The sequence below is a fragment of the Erinaceus europaeus genome, chromosome 7 (assembly GCF_950295315.1).
Source record: "Erinaceus europaeus chromosome 7, mEriEur2.1, whole genome shotgun sequence".
NCBI lineage: Eukaryota > Metazoa > Chordata > Mammalia > Eulipotyphla > Erinaceidae > Erinaceus > Erinaceus europaeus.
This window is the reverse complement of record NC_080168.1, coordinates 133,673,544-133,693,040: the sequence shown is the minus strand read 5'-3', so window position 1 is coordinate 133,693,040 and position 19,497 is coordinate 133,673,544. Positions and strand designations below refer to the sequence as shown.

The 19,497-nt window shown below is 47.1% G+C and overlaps 1 protein-coding gene across 6 annotated transcripts in view; it reads right to left on the bottom strand.

Moving 5' to 3' along the window:
* The window catches only part of ANO4 (anoctamin 4), a 413,046-nt gene that overhangs the window by 139,632 nt on the left and 253,917 nt on the right, over positions 1–19,497 (bottom strand). For all 6 annotated transcript variants that reach the window (XM_060195637.1, XM_060195638.1, XM_060195640.1 and 3 more), the window contains 2 exons: positions 6,599–6,735; positions 2,037–2,195 (listed from right to left, as the gene is read on the bottom strand). In XM_060195637.1, the coding sequence (XP_060051620.1) occupies positions 2,037–2,195; positions 6,599–6,735 (296 nt within the window). The remainder of the gene's footprint in view (positions 1–2,036; positions 2,196–6,598; positions 6,736–19,497) is intronic.

Below are 19,497 nucleotides of genomic sequence, written 5' to 3'. Positions count from 1 at the left end.
TAGCTGGGGAGAGTGACGTGAGCCAGCTAACAGGACCCAGTCTGTAAATGCACACCTTACCTCTGGGCACACAGCAATCTCACTGTGGACTATAATCAGAGGATTATACCTTGCCTATTATTTGTTTTCAAAAAATTTCCCATATGAAGAAATAAGCAAAACACAGCGAACAAAGCACTTGAATTTTGGAATCTGGCAAAAACAATCTTAGTGTCTCTTCAGATTAGAGTCATTTTATCAGCTCTAGCTACTCTGGGCCAAATCTTTCAGACAATTTCTTCTGGTGCATGAAGATGCCAAAGCTTACTGTGCTTTCTGAAATGCAAAAGAAGCCTCCAGAGGAGGGTAAATGCATTTTATCCAGAGGTTTCTTAAATCCATCCAAATAAGACCCTCCACAGATACGCAGGCAGAAGCACCAGCTGTAGGAAGACACATCAACCAGAGCACGCGCCATTCCAGGAGTAAACATCAGTGGCAAGTCCCTCAGCACTGGTCATAAAGGTGTAAGTGTGGATCTAATTCTCATAACAAGGGAGCCCAAAGTCAAGAAAAGCAGATGTGACTAGATCAAACTACCACTAAAATTAAGAGTCAGCCTACTGAGTGACTAGATATTTGATAATCACAAATCTTACTAAGAGGTTAGTACCCAAAACATATAAAGAAATATTGTGGTGCAACATAAAAACATACCAATTAAAAACTGGGCAAAAGATCTAAACCGATATTTCAGGGAGCCAACAGGTACATAAAATAATGTTCATCACCACTTGTTATATGGAAAATATGAATCAAACTGCCCTGAGACAACTCCTCACACCTGTTAGAATGGCTATCATAAAAATGGCAGATATGACATGTAGGCAAGGATACAGAGCAAAGGGTACCATGTGTTCTACTAAGGAGAAAGCAAACAGGTGCAGTCATTATGGAAAACAGGCGATTACACACACACACACACACACACACACACACACACAGAGAGAGAGAGAGAGAGATTGAAATTCTATATGATCCAGCTATCCCATAGCTGAGCATTTCTCCAAAGAATTAAGACAAAAAAACATTAATTCAAGGAAATATAAACACTGCTCTTCTTGTGGCTGTATTGCTTACAAAATAGCCAAGATGGGTGGGGGAGACAACATGATGGTTATGCAAAAAGACTCTCATGTCTAAGGCTCCACAGTCCCAGGTTCAATCCTTCAAACCATAGAAGCCAAGGGGTAGGGGAAGAATGCCAAGATCTGGAAGCAGTCCAAGCGAAGTGCCATCAATGGATGACGTGATAAAGTATCTACTCATACTGGAGTAGTGCTCAGGGATGGAGTGATAGAGAGGCATCTACTCACACTGGAACAGCACTCAGCTATAAACAAGAAGCCTTGCCATTTGTGGCAAGCAGATGGCTGGACTTTGGGAGGATGGTGCCAAGTTAAAGCAGTCAGGAGGAGAAAGACAAATGCCATAATTTGCACTCATGTCAAAGATAAAGCAAGAAAGCAAATGATCAGATGGAACCAAAGGAAACAAGTTTGGGGATGCAGAGAACAGACTGGAGGTGGCCAGAGAAGAAGTTGGTTGAGTAAAACAGTGAAAGGGGATCAACTGCAAAAGGACAGAACAGGGTCTAATGCAAGACAACAGACGCTAGCTATCCTTTGAGATGGGCAAAAACAGCATACAGTTTGAACTATAATAGTACACACCTGAAACTTATATAATACTGCTCTAAGGCAATGTTCTCTCCATAAAAATCTATTGTGAAAAAATGTGTGACACTTTGAAACAGTCCATTCATTTAGAATAGAGTGTTCTGATTTTCACAGAAGCATTGACATTCAAATGTTCTCCAAGGCAAACTGTGCTGAGCAAGTCTAATTGCTAGAACATTCCCCAAATACTGCAGAGTGGCAAACCTTGGCCAGTGAAACATTTGGTTGCCAAAATGGCTAACTGCTTGTTTCTGTAACTGTCTCTTGACATGAGATGATGTATATTTATGTTTTGTGTCATCCAAGCAAACTGTTTACCTCTTTCTCCATTTGTAATCCTTCTGCGCGTATATTTCTTTCAAATACTTCTCTCTTTTCAGTCTGGGGGTTGGCTTTTCTGTATACCAGGATGTAGTCAATCCGACACTTTCCATCTCTGAAGTAAAGTCCATTTGATCTGTTTTTCTCTGGCACTGTCTGCATACAAAGAGAACAGGACCAGTTTAAGACATTAATAAAGAGTTAATAAGACATTAATATTAATAAGACATTAACATTAATAATAGAGGAAAATTTAAACTAAATAATTTTCCTTGTTTCATCAAAATGACATTTTATTAATAAAATGTAAGCAGGGGGAAGCAGCGAAACTAACGACTGGAAAAACCATGTGGCCAGTACTCAGGAACACTGGCAAGGGTGTGGAACAACTGAAAATTCTCACATTCCACAACTGAGTGTGAACACCGATTTACTTATTGTAAAAATAGGCTAGTTACTATCTTGTAAAACTGAAAATTTCCATGGACACATAAATTCAAAGAGATTCTTGACAAAGCAACTAGGAGGCATGTATATGGTCACCATCCTTGAGTAGGGAAAAAAAGTCAAGAGAAATTGCCGGGCTGAGCTTCATTGACGGGAGACAGACGACCCAGGACTCACGGCTGGGTTGTACGCAGTATCTCTTTATTCATGCAGGACGCAGCGCAATCTATACCAAGCTAAGCTAAACTAAACAAACAACTAACTAAAACGAACAATGTTGTCTTTATATATACTTCCCAAGTAGGGTGTGAACAGGATCTGACGCAGAGAGGGTGGAGAGAAAAGTGACTGGTGAAAATCAGGGTGTGACAAGGAGAGGGTCAGGGTGTGACAAGGAGAGGGGGTGGAGCAGGTGAGAATTCTACCACTAAACCCCCAATGTCCTGGAGGGAAGGTGGTGCTTTATGTAAATGTAAAAATGATTTATGTAAATAGAAGGCAGTGGTTATGTAAATAGAATACAGTGGTTATGTAAATAGAATGCAGTGTTAAGCAGGGGGGATTTAAACCAAATGAAACAGAAGGGGTTTTTAGAAGCATACCAACAAGAAATGAGCACATGGATGAGCGAATAGACAAGCATCTCTAACACTACAGTGGGCAGTTACAGAGCAGTGAAGAGAGAGACTACTGCTGCACCTAGTGGTAGCACAAGCCACTTAAGACAGGGTCAAGGACAAAAACAAAAGCAAACCACAGAGCACACTGCAGGACAACACTGTTTTACACACTACAAAACAAACACAGCAGGAATCTGTGAGGGCAGGCCTGTGACACACCCCTTTACAGAGTCAGAGACTGAAAACACAAAGATTTATGAAGACAGCACCACTGGCAGGGTGCAGAGATGGGATTGCAGACACTTTTGATTATTGTGGCAACATTGCAGTTCCATCTGTTTGAATTCTTGCCTACAGTAGCAAGAATGCTTTGCTTGGAGGTATTTGTTACACATGGTGCAAGGAACATCTGGACCAAGAGTCTCACAGTGCTCTATTACACCAAAGAAAAGGAACCTGAGGAGGAGGGTTCCCAGTGCATGGTGGGAAGGGAGCTGGGCTGAGTGAGTGCTTTTCAGAAGCCATCACAGGGAGGTGGGCAGCTTCTCCCATGTACCAGCACAGGTACTCCACATCATTAGTCCTGACGGGTTATTAAGACGGAAGGATCTTACTTCCTACAGGTATAGCCTCTGATTCAGCGCCCCTGACCTCCCCTTACTCTGTGCCCAGTGTACTTTATGCCCCAAGCTACATCTATCTACGTCAGCAGGGGCACAAAATATGTTCACCACCAACTGTTATGGGGAAATTGCACATAAAACAACAGTGAGAAACTTACATTTAAAAATAAAAGTTGTGTAGTGTATTGCACCAAAGTAAAAGACTCTGGGTGGGGTGGGGGGAAGCTTCAGGTCCTGGAACATGATGGCAGAGGAGGACCTAGTGGGGGTTGTATTGTGATGTGGAAACTGGGAAATGTTATGCATGTACAAACTATTGTATTTACTGTCGACTGTAAACCATTAATCCCCCAATAAAGAAATTAAAAACAAATATATTTAAAAAGTTGTAGTCAGAAAAGCAAGTTTCACAACAGCACACTTATTCTTTCTTCTTGCACACATGTATTATTGATTTTCCTCCACTGAGAGCAACTGGAGCCAGTGGTATATCAGTTGGCACTACCACATGAAACACCCCAGTCTCCTTCAGAAGATATTTGAAAACGGGAGTTCATAAGGGCCCAATGTGCTTTGGGGTGTCCACTTTACTACCAAGCTCTTAACTCCCATGTGGGTAACAATACACCCAGCTCTTTACAGATAAAACATAAAGCACAAAGGCAGGGGTGTCACTCTTGCCCAAGCACAACAGGTTTATTATAATCAAGCACAACACTGAGAGGGATCCATGGAATCAGGTCGAGCCCAAGTCCAAGAGGTCAAGCACCTGTTGTCCAGAGGGAGTGAATTCTGCTGGGCCTCTATCAAGTGGAAATGGGCCCATATTTCCCTCAGCCCTCTGTACACATGCATTTTCAAACAGTACAAAGAAAGCACATGCTCAGAAGCTACCGTGATTCCACCCTGACTTCCCTGGGCAGACGCCCTCACCACTATGTCCTGAAACCTCCCCTCCCCAGAACCCTGCCCCTCTAGGGAAAGACAGAGACAGGCTGGAGGGATGGATTGACCTGCCAACACACATGTCCAGTGGAGAAGCAATGACAGAAGCCAGAACTCCCACCTTCTGCTCCCCCAAAACAAGTTTGATCCATACGCCCAGTGGGGGGAAGTGATAGGAGGAAGAGGGTAAGAGGGCTCTGAACTCAAGCTCCACCAGGTCCCAGAGAGAAATGACAAAAAGGGGAGAGATATTTGGATGTTGTAATAGGATCATGAGTGGCTTGGCGGGGAAGAGAGGATGGGGCCTGGAAGAAAAAGGGGGTAGTTCTGTGCAGATGTAGACAGACAGCTGTAGAGATGACAGTGAGCCCGTGTCTGCAAGCTTGGGAGAACCGCAGCAGTTTGCAACAGAGGGACTTGGGATTCAGAACTCTGGTGGTGGGAACAGTGTGAAATTATACCCCTGCTGACATGTAATTTTGTAAATCAATATTGAATCACTAATAAATAAAAATAAAAAGAAGAAAAAGAAAGCACATGCCATATATACTGACACAAAGTCATCCCTAGCATCCAAATTCTTGTACAAGCTGCAGTCAGGAGGGAAGGAAACATCTATGTCCCATGTCTCCTGTGAAGACCTCTCTCTCTCTCCTTCCCATCTCCCTCTCTTCTTCCTTCCCTTTCTCCGTCACCCCTCCCTCCCTCCCTCCCTCCTCTTCAACACCCTTCTCTTCTTACCTATGTACTTATTCTAAGAAAGGCTAGCACGCTGCTCAGCTCTGACATAGGGGTGCCAGGACTGGGAACTCAGACATTCACATTATTTGCTGCCCAAGGAAGCCATCCTGCATCTTATTCAGTCAGCACTTGTCTGCAAACAGGGCTGCAGCCAAGGTATCAGGTAGTTGCAAGGACCACCCTCTTCTCTCCATTTCCCTCTGTCCTATCAAGTAAAATTGAAAGGAAAAAAAGAAAAGTGAGAAGTGGCTACTGGGATTGGTGTATTTGGGAGTTTATACCAGGATTGCTGAGACCCAGCAATAACTCTGGTGGGAATAAAAATTAATTTAAAGATTAAAACATATGTAGCACATACAGTTTAAAAGAAGAGTTCTGGGAAGCTTGATAAAAGTCAGTTATTCCCGTCAAAGGGGCCATCTCTCAAGGCTTAACTGAATGTGGGATTATGGCAACATTAGTCTGTGTATTCAGTGTGTATATGCCTATACAAAGGGGATATTCAATTCCAATAAATACAACCAGAGCAGTGTGAATGCCTTGAAAAAAAATCACTCTATTTCAAAAGTCAAAGTGAGCAAATGGGTCTATGAACCGCTATGATGAGCTGTCAGTGTGCCCAGACCAGTGGAAACACAGGCTTCATACAATACCTGCAGTGGGGATGCATCCCATGTGGTGAAGCAGGGCTGCAGGTGTCTTTCTTTCTCTCCCTCTCTACCCCCTCCCCTCTCAATTTCTCTCTGTCCTGTCAAATTAAAAAAAAAAAAGAAAAAAAGAAAGGCCACCAGGAGCAGTGGATTTATAGGGCTGGTACCAAACCCCAGCATTAACCCTGGAGGCAAAAAAAAAAAAAAGCTAGGCCTTGGGTGAAAGTGTTTTACAGACTCCTGCCATAGTGAGAGGAGAAATTTTACCTATTGTCAACACTGCACTGTAAACCATTAACACTTTTAACTAAAAAGAAAAAAAAAAGCATTTTTTATCTTGTGTAAGTGATATGACTTTACGTCATGCAATTCTCACTCAAAGTTTCCTTGAAATTTAGGTAGATCTGGGACCTTGAAATCAAGAAAGAAAGACCCGTGGGGGATATTAAAGGCCAGTGATAGCTGCCCACTGTTGGTACATGTCTGCACCTTTTATGAATCGGTTTGATTTCTAGAAAAATGCACAGACTTACCTCTCCCCCTGCCTCTAATCTGCTGGCATCGTCCGAAGTACTGGTCGTGTTTCCAGGGTGGAGGAGAGAATCGTCATCTTTGCAAGGACTGTTGACAGTTTCTAACTCATCGAAAAGAATATTGACATCCTTGGCCACTGGAACCAAAGAAAAGACATGAGGCTCTTCCCATAACACCGAGAGAGCAGGCTCTGTCTCCTTCGCTCCTGTTCCAGCCACACCCCGTGAGACAGGATACTACATCCTAAGAGGAAAAAGCCTCGGCCGCAAACACATCTGCCCTAGAAGAGATGAAGGGGGAGGGGAATGAAGCAAAGTCCCACCATGACCATCGTCGACTGTGACTACTTTTGCCCCCTCTACATCGATCCTTAGCACAGAATGTCTCCATCAAATATGTTCGGGAGCCCACTGGCTGAGCTGGGGTGACGTGAGCTGATTTCGGTTTTCCGTTTAAGGTCACACAACTTGTCTCTCCCTTTCTTTGCTACTTTTCTGGGGGGGCTTCATAACTCAGTATCCAATTTTTCAAATGGAAAGACACCACAGCAACCAAGCTCCCTCAGTGCTGGGGCACTCCTATGAGAAATACCAGGGACTCGAACCCAGAGCCACACACATCTTCTGGCACTTGCCCTCCTGGTTCAGTTGTCTTCCTGCTCCTATTTTTGTGTCTTAAACCCTAGTAGAGAAAGCTCATGCAGCAAGCGAAGTGTGTAGTCAAATTGCCTGCCTCTTTCCTTCCTCTGTCAGGGCTGATGTTATGATGAGGACACAGAAATCTCCGTGTCAGGATCCCAAAGGCAGAGGCAGTGCACCTGCACCCCAGAAGACAAGCTCAGTATTTCCCCCTGGCTACCTTCTTAAAAAGGCTAAGGATTTCTAACCCTCAGCGGCCACTGTGTGTACCAACGTGCAAGACACAGATTCTGTTCAGTCAAGGACCTAAACAAATATTCATTCTTGCATTAAAAAAAAGAGAGAGAGAGAGAGTTGAGCTACTTACTCTCTGGCAGGCACAGAGTAACATGATGACTATGCTTTGGTCAAGGAAAATACCACTTTTTTAATATTAAAACCTACTTATTTCATGAGGTAGAGATTTTGAGAGAGAGAACAGAGCGTCATTCTGGCATATGTGTTTCCAGGGCTTGGACCTCCGTGCAGGCTCAGAGCTCTCCCTTGTACCACCTGCAGGTGCACATGCTCTCAAGGCTGCAGGCAAGTCAGGATGACACTGAGTCTAAAGAATTCAGTTCAGTCACACAGCTCACAAGATCTTCAGTAGTAGAGATGGTGGCCAACTTGCCCCATGCCTTGTGTCTGTGGCCAGACAGCAATGTCTTCTGGAGGTCAAAGCCTGCTTCCCTCAAGCAGACCAAGCCTTGCTTCCACATTTATTTTTTACCATTACAGTAGTCAACAAAACAAAGAATCAAAGGTGTACATGTGGCTTATTCTCTTGTTTCGTTAACAAGTGGACATTGACCCCGTCAGGAAGTGAGCTCCGGTCATGACAGACACACAGTGATGCTGGGACAGTAAATCCCGGACTCGGGTCTGCTGAGAAACAACACCATAATGCTGGGTAGCAAGTCTGAGAGCCTGCCCGTCCCCAACCACCCACGAGTTCCAGGATGTTGTGTGTCTATTTCTCTTAAGTGGGAGAAGTGGATCTCAAGGCTCCAGTTCTAAGCAGCACTGATTACATTTTAAAGGAGACAGTGATTAAACCTCAGGAAGAGGCTGGCTTGATTTGAACAACAGAAACATCATTCTAACAGAGGAACTGATTATGCTTTTAGACCACTCGTAACTGCAGGCTTCATTGAGTGAAGCTGCTCCTGTGTCCTCACCAGGGAACAGTTAGAGATGACATTTCCTGCTCAGCCCACCCAGGAAGGCAGGATGACATGAGACACATGGAGGGGAAGAGGGCTGAAACCCAGCAGGACCACATGGGCCTGGGGACTTGAAGGTAGCAGAGTCTTGCCAGGGGTGCAAGGAGGCAGAAGACATGTCTATTAGTGGGAGCAACCCTCATCCTTCCCCACTCCCCTCAGGAGTTCCTGGTGCTCCCACTCCCCTCAGTCCTCCTACTGGTGCTCCCACTGCCCTCACACCTCTTCCTGGTGCTCCCATTCCCCTCAGTCCTCCTCCTGGTGCTCCCACTCCCCTCAGGAGTTCCTGGTGCTCCCACTCCACTCAGGAGTTCCTGGTGCTCCCACTGCCCTCACACCTCCTCCTGGTGCCCCCACTCCCCTCAGTCCTCCTCCTGGTGCTCCCACTCCCCTCAGGAGTTCCTGGTGCTCCCACTGCCCTCAAACCTCCTCCTGGTGCCCCCACTCCCCTCAGTCCTCCTCCTGGTGCTCCCACTCCACTCAGGAGTTCCTGGTGCTCCCACTCCCCTCACACCTCCTCCTGGTGCCCCCACTCCCCTCAGGAGTTCCTGGTGCTCCCACTCCCCTCACACCTCCTCCTGGTGCTCCCACTGCCCTCACATCTCCTCCTGGTGCTCCCACTCCCCTCAGTCCGCCTCCTGGTGCTCCCACTGCCCTCAGTCCTCCTCCTGGTGCTCCCACTCCCCTCAGTCCTCCTTCAGGTGCTCCCCCTCCCCTCACACCTCCTCCTGGTGCTCCCACTCACCTCAGTCCTCCTCCTGGTGCTCCCACTCCCCTCAGTCCTCCTCCTGGTGCTCCCACTCCTCTCAGTCCTCCTTCAGGTGCTCCCCCTCCCCTCACACCTCCTCCTGATGCTCCCACTCACCTCAGTCCTCCTCCTGATGCTCCCACTCCCCTCACACCTCCTCCTGGTGCTCCCACTCCCCTCAGTCCTCCTCCCGATGCTCCCACTCCCCTCAGTCCTCCTTCAGGTGCTCCCCCCAGTCCTCCTCCTGGTGCTCCCCCTCCCCTCACACCTCCTCCTGGTGCTCCCACCCCCCTCAGTCCTCTTCCTGGTGCTCCCACTACCCTCAGTCCTCCTCCTGGTGCTCCCACTCCCCTCAGTCTCCTCCTTGAGATGCTCCCACTCCCCTCAGTCCTCCTTCTGGTGCTCCCACTCCCCGCTGTCCTCCTCCTGGTGCTCCCACTCCCCTCAGTCCTCCTCCTGGTGCTCCCACACCCCTCACACCTCCTCCTGGTGCTCCCACTCCCCTCAGTCCTCCTCCTGGTGCTCCCACTCCCCTCAGTCCTCCTCCCGGTGCTCCCACTCCCCTCAGTCCTCCTTCAGGTGCTCCCCCTCCCCCAGTCCTCCTCCTGGTGCTCCCACTCCCCTCACACCTCCTCCTGGTGCTCCCACTCCCCTCAGTCCTCCTCCTGGTGCTCCCCCGCCCCTCAGTCCTCCTCCTGGTGCTCCCACTCCCCTCAGTCCTCCTTGAGATGCTCCCACTACCCTCAATTCTCCTCCTGGTGCTCCCCGTCCCCTCACACCTCCTCCTGGTGCTCCCACTCCCCTCAGTCCTCCTCCTGGTGCTCCCACTACCCTTAGTCCTCCTCCTGGTGCTCCCACTCCCCTCAGTCTCCTCCTTGAGATGCTCCCACTCCCCTCAGTCCTCCTTCTGGTGCTCCCACTCCCCTCTATCCTCCTCCTGGTGCTCCCACTCCCCTCAGTCCTCCTCCTGGTGCTCCCACTCCCCTCAGTCCTCCTTCTGGTGCTCCCACTCCCCTCACACCTCCTCCTGGTGCTCCCACTCCCCTCAGTCCTCCTCCTGGTGCTCCCACTCCCCTCAGTCCTCCTCCCAGTGCTCCCACTCCCCTCAGTCCTCCTTCAGGTGCTCCCCCTCCCCCAGTCCTCCTCTCGGTGCTCCCACTCCCCTCACACCTCCTCCTGGTGCTCCCACTCCCCTCACACCTCCTCCTGGTGCTCCCACTACCCTCAGTCCTCCTCCTGGTGCTCCCCCACCCCTCAGTCCTCCTCCTGGTGCTCCCACTCCCCTCAGTCCTCCTTGAGATGCTCCCACTCCACTCACACCTCCTCCTGGTGCTCCCACTCCCCTCAGTCCTCCTCCTGATCCTCCCACCCCCCTCACACCTTGCAAATGTGGCCAGGCTTTGTCACTGATTTGTCAGTTTTAATCTACTTCCAGGGAGAGAGAGAGAGAGAGAGAAGGCACTCCATGCCATCTCCACGGCCCTGCAGGGTATTGCAGGTGCTGGCAGGGTTATGAAGATGGACCAGGCTGCTATACGGTGAGTGAAGGTGGGTATCATGCAGCTGTGAGCACAAGGGAGACGCTCAGAGGATGGTTCCCTGCTGGAGCCGGCAGGCCCTCAATCTACAGACTTGGGAACACACAGAACAGAGCGTCTGCATCTCAGAGAACTAATGAGCCGGCAGTCAGGTATTTCAAATTGCCGGGGAACAAGACTCAGCTGTAAGACCCAAGCAACAGGACAGACTCAGCAAAGAGACTTCAGGGTCGATGGCATAGCTCACTCAGATGTGTGCTACTTAATTTTGTGTGTGACCCAGGTTGAAGCTGGGTCCTCACCTCACTGAAAAAAGCCCACTGCTGTGATCTCTCTCTCCCTCAATCCCCCTCCCCCCTCATGTGGGGGGTTGAACCTGGGACTTTGGAGCCTCAGACATGAGTCTCTTTGCATAACCATTATGCTATCTACCATGTGTGTCTTAAAGAAGGGGAGAGGGAAGAAGGGGATGGGAGGGAAAGGAAAGGGAGGGAGGGCAGGAGAGAGAGGAGAGTGAAATTATAGGCCATCCAAGTTGAGAGCGCCATGCAGCAGTATAATCAAGGTATCTGTATTCTCTGGAGTGCTATCTAATCATACTATTTTTGTCCTGAGCTCCAAATCATTACATCTGATACTCAAGACGCTGAAGGTGTTGCATATTGACCTCATTAGAAAATGCAGGGGGGGTGGTCCGGGAGGTGGCACAGTGATAGGACTCTGGACTCTCAAGCATGAGGTGCTGAGTTCGATCCCCGGCAGCACATGTGCCAGAGTGATGTCTGGTTCTTTCTCTCTCCTCCTATCTTTCTCATAAATAAATAAAATCTTAAAAAAAAAAAAAAAAGAAAATGCAGGGGGGAGAACACCTTCAGGAATAATTTAAAACACAACAAAATACAGTATTTTCTATATCCATCTGAGCAATTAGCTCAGTGCTTATAGCAAGTTCCTATCTATGTCCTTTTCCAGGTGAAAGTCTAGGGAACTCAGAACTGAAACAAGGGCTCGCAAGCAAAAAAAGTGGTGAAGGGTAGGGGGTGGGAGAGAGATACTTCAATGCCTTAGAGCACTGGACTTCATGCCAAAGGCCCCATAGGTCCCAAGTTCAGTTCCTGGCACCATCATAAGCCAGAGCTGAGAGCAGTATTCTCATCTCCTCCTCTGTGTCTCTGTAATAAATGAACCTACTGTGGGTTCAGGAGACAGTATAATGGCTCTGCAAAAGACTTATGCCTGAGACTCTAAGGCCCCAGGTTCAGTCCCCCAGCACCACCATAAGCCAGAGTTGAGCAGTGCTCTGGTATCTATTTCTCTCTTGCTCTAGCTCTGAAGCTCTCTCATTAAAATGAATGAATGAAGGAATGAATAAATAGATAAATAAAATTTTTAAATGCACGAATCTTAAAAAATAAGTGAAATCTAGTGGTAAGATGACCTTCACTCTTTTCCCCTTCCAGCTCTGGTGATCTTAGCATGGATGCTCAGAAGCATGTTTTTCTCTTAGCCCCAGAGGTTAACAAGAAGGGTGAAGAGAGAGGCATAAGACAAGGACGCACAATTCAGACAGAGCAGGCGGTGTACTATGGGTTTCCAGGTCTATTTTCTCAGCCCGTCCTCGGAGCACCTTACACAACGGGCACAAGAGAAGGCAGGCTTAGGGACACAAAGTGAGGCCATGTACCAAGGGACACAGTGATACAGATGACTTCTAACCCTGTTCTGACTCTGGCTCTATGCTATTTCTGGCTGACTTCGTGGTTTTATGAACAGCAGCATTGCCTCTTCTGCCTTTTGTTTAACCACCAAACAATTATCTTGTCTCAGCCTTAATATCTATCTGAATAAAGCCAGGCTTCACATCTGGAGCCTGACAGGCCTGGCACTTCGTAAAATTTAACAAACAGCAAATGAAATGTTTCACACATTTAGGGAAACACACAGACAGCGCAGTGCTAAGCACCTGTGGCCAGGTTTTAAAAGCTGAACCCTGCTTAGCTCTGACACAGTGCTAGCAAGCTTTGGGGTTCTCCAGGCAGCTTTTACTCTTTTTTAAAAATCGTTGTTATGATTATTATTATCGTTGCTATTGATGTCATTATTGTTGGATAGGACAGAGAGAAATGGAGAGAGGAGGGGAAGACAGAGAGGGGGAGAGAAAGACAGACACCGGCAGACCTGTTTCACCACCTGTGAAGTGACTCCCCTGTAGGTGGGGAGCCGGGGGCTCGAACTGGGATTCTTATGCCAGTCCTTGTGCTTTGCGCTATGTGTGCTTAACCCACTGCGCTACTGCCCAACCCCAGCTTTTACTCTTGAAACAAATCTGCTAACATCCCCAGGACTGAAAAAGAAGTGACCCAAAATGCAAAAAGGCAGGCTGGCCTAGAGAACTCTTTGGAAAGGATAGAAGCCTCTCCTTTGCTGGCTTAATTCCATTTCCAGTAGTTCGGTGGTTTTCAAAGCAAATTTCCAGGAACCCCAGCATCCTCTGGAGGAGGTTCAGGGGTGACTGAGAATGAAGCTATTGGGTGAAGCCTTATGCCTTCACCCTATCCCCAGGTAGCTGTCTGCTTTATATGCAGAAGTTGTGGCAGAGAAAGCTGGGTTCCTGTTGTTACCCGTCTAAGATCAGGCATCTGCCCAGGGACACTAACTTGACATGGCGGGAATTCAGACACTTGCCTCTGCAGTTCAGCAATAAAGCTCACCTGGACAGCAGGTTTGCTATGTCAGTTACATGGCCCGAGTTCCTGCCCTGTCCCCACTACACTCGGAGGAAGCTTCAGTATAGCAGTGTCTTCTCTCTGTCTTCCTGTTGCATTTTCTTTTCTTTTCTTTTTTTTTTTTTCCTCCTCCAGGGTTATTGCTAGGCTCGGTGCCTGCACCATGAATCCACCGCTCCTGGAGGCCATTTTTTCCCCCTTTTGTTGCCCTTGTTGTAGCTTCGTTGTGGTTATTATTATTGCCCTTGTTGACGCAATTCGTTGTTGGATAGGACAGAGAGAAATGGAGAGAGGAGGGGAAGACAGAGAAGGGGAGAGAAAGACAGACACCTGCAGACCTGCTTCACCGCCTGTGAAGCGACTCCCCTGCAGGTGGGGAGCCGGGGGCTTGAACCGGGATCCTTACGCTGGTCCCTGCGCTTTGCGCCACATGCGCTTAACCCACTGCGCCACCACCCGACCCCCCCTGTCGCATTTTCTATAAGAAAAAGTCAATCCAGACTCCCAGTGGTGCAAAATAAATAAATGAATAAATAAATAAATTTGCAATATAAAAGCCATGGAATTTTTTAAAACATATGCAATTGGCATTTCCTGGCTCAGCAATGATGCTGTTTGTAACACAACAGGGAACATGACACAAGGTGCCCACTGTTTCCTGTGTGAGAGGCCAAGACCATTAACTCTGCTGGGCTGCCTGGGACTTAGAAGGACTTCTCTCGCTACTAACTTCCTTCTGTAAAAACAGGCACATCAGTGACATCTACAGCAAGACAGAGAGTGACAGCACCTGTTTTGTTATCATATTAGCAGAAGTGTCCCCAATCCAAGTTTGACCAATAGCTCCAAGTTCTGCAATAAAGAGCCTTAAGGTCTACTGCCCATGACTCGCTCTTTCTGCAAAGAATGTGAACACTGGCCATAGAGAAGCCTGTATCCAAATAAATGTCCCTTCTCCCACCTGCTGGTTATCGGGGGCCATGGGACTTAACCTAATCAAGATTGAATGTCTTCAGTGGAGGTGGAGACAATGCCATTCACTACAGGGGACTGTTGAGCAGAATAAGGATGGGGCCAGGCCATGTGTCCACAACCCTCCCCACCAGCCAGGTACCTAGTAAGGCTCTTTCATGGCATCACTGCAACTAAACCATAGTCACTCATGTGGGAATGGGGCCAAATGCAGTTTAACACTGAATGAGATCATATAGGTAAGAGGTCAACCACAGAATTTCTATGGCATTTTTAAATATTTATATTTATTTATTTAGGATAGATAGTGAGAAATTGAGAGAAGGGGAGACAGAGAGAGGTGAGAGACACCTGCAGCACTATTTCAGTACTTGTGAAACTTGGTCCCTGCAGGTGGGAAACTGGGGGCTTGAATCTGGGTCCCTGGGGATGGATGGTACTATGTACACTCAAACAGCTGCACCACCACCTGGCCCCAACCACAGTTTCTAGACAAGACTGTTGTTTAGTACAGGTCAGCAACTCTCTCCCACACTACTTCCTTTGAAATGGTAAAAGCATGTGGATTGGAAACAGACCGAAAAATCTGGGTTTGAGAAAATGGATTCCAAGTGACTCATGGGATTGTCACTGAGAAGTGACTCAGGCTCTTCCCAGCCACAGAAGTAGGAACACCACTCGAGTGGGAAGAGCCATACGCCTCCCTGAGCACAGGAGCAAGCAGAGGACCTGCTGGAGAACAGCAGTGACCCAGAGATCCCTCCAGCCCCAAGCGCTCGTTTCAGACAGGTTCTGTTGCTATGCTTCACACTGGTTTGGTCGTGTGTCCCGTCCCCCCCCCCCCCCCCCCCCCCGCCTCTGGGAGATTGTGGTTTGGCCCCTGCTAGTTTCGCACCCCCTTCTCCCCGCTCCCAAAACCCTGCGGACTTCCCGAGTCCCCACCGCTGCCTCTGGAGGAGAAGGATGCAGGACAGATCTGTGTGGTGGTTAGTTTAGGTTAGTTTTTGAATCGTTGCTCCTGAATAAAGAAATACAGCTTCTCTGCCCAGCCATGTGTCCTCGAGTCTCTGTCTACCGCCGCGGAGCTAGCCCGGCCTGCTGGAGCCCTGAACCTTAACGACAAGGTTCCTCTGTGCTCTCTGCTTCTCCAGGCCCAGGGATGTCTGCCAGGGGCTCAGCATCACTCAGTCCCCACCATCGCTAAGGTGTGCGATGCAGGAACTCAAGAGAAGTACCAAGGGGGAGAGTCTTGGCCGCTAATGATGGTTGGGTGTTGGCCATTTCTTTTATTTTTAAAAATTTCCTTGCATTTGACAGGACAGAGAGAAACTGAGGAGGGTGGAGCTAGAGAGGGAGAGAGACAGAGGAACACCTGAAGATCTGCTTCATGGCTCCTGAATTTGCCCTATGTAGGTGAGGACTGGGACTTGAGAATAGGAAAATGTGCACTCTACCAAGTATGCCACCACCCAGCCCCGGGTAGTGACTTCAGGCAAGAACTAGTGGGCCAGCATAACCTCCGAATGCTCTTTCCAGTGGTTTGCTAATTCCACAGGTGTTTTTAAATGCACACATGCACCTGCTTCCCAGACCATAGAGCTTTAAGAAATCAGCCTCAGCCTAATATGGGAATGAAATACTTTGGATATCAAAAGAATCTGGATCTTATAACTTTGGTGATTAAAAAGCAGGATGTTTCTCAGTGTTGTGTTGTGTAGTTCACAGTGCCAGACAGAGTCTCACAGATACAGTTTCCCCTCCCTTGTGTCGTCTCTTTCATTCTTTTCATTTCAGAAGGAGACTGAGAGACAGAGGAAGAACACAGCACCAGAGCGCCCCACAATATGATGGTGTCACATGTGGGGCCAGGCTCAATCCAAGGCTTAGCAAGGCAAAGTCCTACCATGGGAGCCAGCCCTTGACCCCAAGTTTTAATTGATGTCTTTGTACATGTTAAAGGATGTGCCAGATCTTTAGCTTCTGTGCATAGTGTGAATCTTACCAAATAAATTCAAGAATAAGAATTGCCCTCATGTCTGGAGAGCTCTCAGAAGGCTAGAAGTGGACCTGCTCTGTGACCCTGCAATTCCTCTCCTGGGGATAGATCCTAAGGAACCCAACACACCCATCCAAAAAGATCTGTGTGCACGTATGTTCTTAGCAGCACAATTTGTAATAGCCCAAACCTGGAAGCAGCCCAGGTGTTCAACAACAGATGAGTGGCTGAGCAAGCTGTGGTCTATATACACAATGGAATACTACTCAGCTATTAAAGATGATGAATCCACCTTCTTCACCTCATGTTGGATGAAACTTGGAGGAATCAGGTGAAGTGAGATCAGTCACAAAGAGAAGGATGAATATGGGGTCTCACTCATGGATAGAAGTTGAGAAATAAAAAACAGGAAATGAAAGCACAAGTCAGGATTTGAACTGGGTTTGGTTTACTGCACTAAACTAAAGACTCTGAGTGAGGGTGGGGGGAGTGTTCAGGCCCTGGAACATGATGGTGGGGGTTAGCTTGCTCTGTGGAGAACTGAGAAATGCTACATATGACCAACTACTGTATTTTACTGTTGACTGTAAACCACGAATCCCCTCCCAATTAAAAAAAATGCTGGTAGGAGAGAAGTTTCACTGATGCTCAGTCCTAGTCTTCCCATTTCTGTATGCTGTCTGCCCAACTTTCTCCACATAATAAGACAAGCTTCAATCCCTCAGGGGACCAAACTATGTGTTCTTAGAAGTGTCACTGAGCAGTTAGACATGCTAGTCACATCTGGAATCTCTGTGGAGACTGGAGGTAGGGAGTAGGTTCAGTTTCTCAAACTGACAGCATAAAACTTAGTTGTTTCTTTTTTCTTTCCTCCCTCCCTCCCTCCCTCCCTTCCTTCCATCCTTCCTTTCTTTCTCTCTCTCTGTTTCTTCCTTTCTCTTTCCCTTTCTTTCTTTCTTTCTTTCTCTCTTTCTTCCTTTCTTTCTGAACAAGGAAGCAGACTCATTACAAAGCACTGGGTAACCCTGGAGCCTGAACACCAAGTGGGGTCAGGCAACGGCATGATGGTAGTGGGTGTACAGGATGAGGTGAGGGCTGCACTTCAAACAGGGGAAGCTTCCCACGCAGTGAAGCAAGGCTGAAGATGCCTTTTCTCCATCTCTCACCGCCCCGCTCCCTTTTTCTCTATCAAAATAAATAAATCACGTGAAAAGGATACTGGGAGCCCTGGAGTCTGAACCCGTGATAACTCAGTGGAAAAAAAGGAAAAACAAACAAACATTTGATCGGCATTTCAATGATGTGTTGTTTCTTGTTTAAATATTAAGTTTTCATAGGTTGATGCTCTTCTGCTTGTTCATAGAAGAGTCACCATTTTATTTATTTGTTACTTCATATAGAGACAGAGAAATAAGGGGAGGGAGAGGGAGCTGAAGAGGGAGAGAGGCCACAGCACAGCAGAATCTGCACACAGCAGAGCAGAACACTACCCAGGAGTGCCACATCTCCAGCCATGAGCCACCATTCTCAACTACCAGAGTGATACTATAAAAACATTTCTTTTCTAAGATATTAAGAAAAATTACTATTAAATCAGCTTACCAATATTTGTTCATTTTGATGTAAGCTCATTCAGTCCCCAAAGCACTTAAGTTTATCTCTTGCATTTGCATAGAAGTCAACTTTTATCATTGATTTTAAAAATGTCCAATCCTTTCAGCATGATAGAATCTACCATCTTTCAAATCAAATGAAGAAATTACCTGATTTTATAATTCTCCATGAAAAATTCTTTTTCTCTCCAATGTCTATGAGTTTGATTTTTATTGTCCTGGGGCAAATTCTCTCTTTTACTCATTAACAGCCCCTTTGTGTTTAGCTAACCAAAACAAATAGTTGGTCTTCACATATTCCTCACTAAAAAAATGTGTTTTTCCTCATAAGTAGCCTCAATTCTTCAATTTCAGGGTGGAGTCTCCATACAGAGGAACTAAATTAAAATTGGAATTAAGTCAAATGCAGGATCTGACTGCCTCTGCTCAGCCAGGTCTCCACGACCTGTCCTAGGGCCTGGTTGCCACACCTCTCGCCCAGAATGTCCTACAGTAAAGTGGAGACGCTCATCACCTCAAAAGGATCAGAGGACAGTATAGTGACACACAGCAACAACTGCAACAACAGTGCTTAAGATTATTTGCAAGAAAAAATAAGAATGCAATGTCACAGAACTACAAGTAGCAAAAAATTACCTCAGTTCAATGCTCTTAAGATCTAAATCCTTTAAATCCAAAATGACGTAATCTGATTTGTTATTAAAAGGAGTTTCATTGTTTGCAATTAGAGCTTTAATAAGGAACCCGGTGTTAATGACTCAGTGTGTCATATTTCATCATCCATCTTCAGTTCTGTCTCGATAGCTGGGAGAATGTTGTGGTCATAACTCAAAGGCATCATGTGGGGTGAGACAAGCCAGAAAGAGAAAGACCAATACTGAATGACCTCACTTACAGGTAGAACTTAAGAACAAACAACAGTAAGAGAAAACTCAGGGTGAAACTTGGACCAGAGGTGGCATATTGCACTGAAGCAAAGGACTCTGGGGAAGGAAGGAGAGGGGTAGTGGGGTCCTGCTGTGTCTCCTAGACACCCATCAAGGGGTGAGGAGAGGCTATGCCTGTGTGTTAGAGACTGTGCTTTAAACCACTAACCCAACCCCATTAAAATAATAACAACAATAGCATTTAGAGTGAAAACTATGAACCACAAGTAAAGTAGCCTAAATACATTAGTAGTGACCCTCGAGCTAGCAAAATGCTCAGGAGACAGGGGTTTATGTCTGGATCACAGTTGGTCAGCAGTGACTCTGGACAACCATTTTGGAAAGGAAAGTTCTGGCTTTGGTTTCAAATCAGTATTAGGCTAGCAAAATAGCTGGCTTGGGTAGTGTGCTGCCCTGCCACACTTTGACCAGTTTCCTGCCCGGCTCCCACCACACTGATGCAAATTTTGGTACTGTGG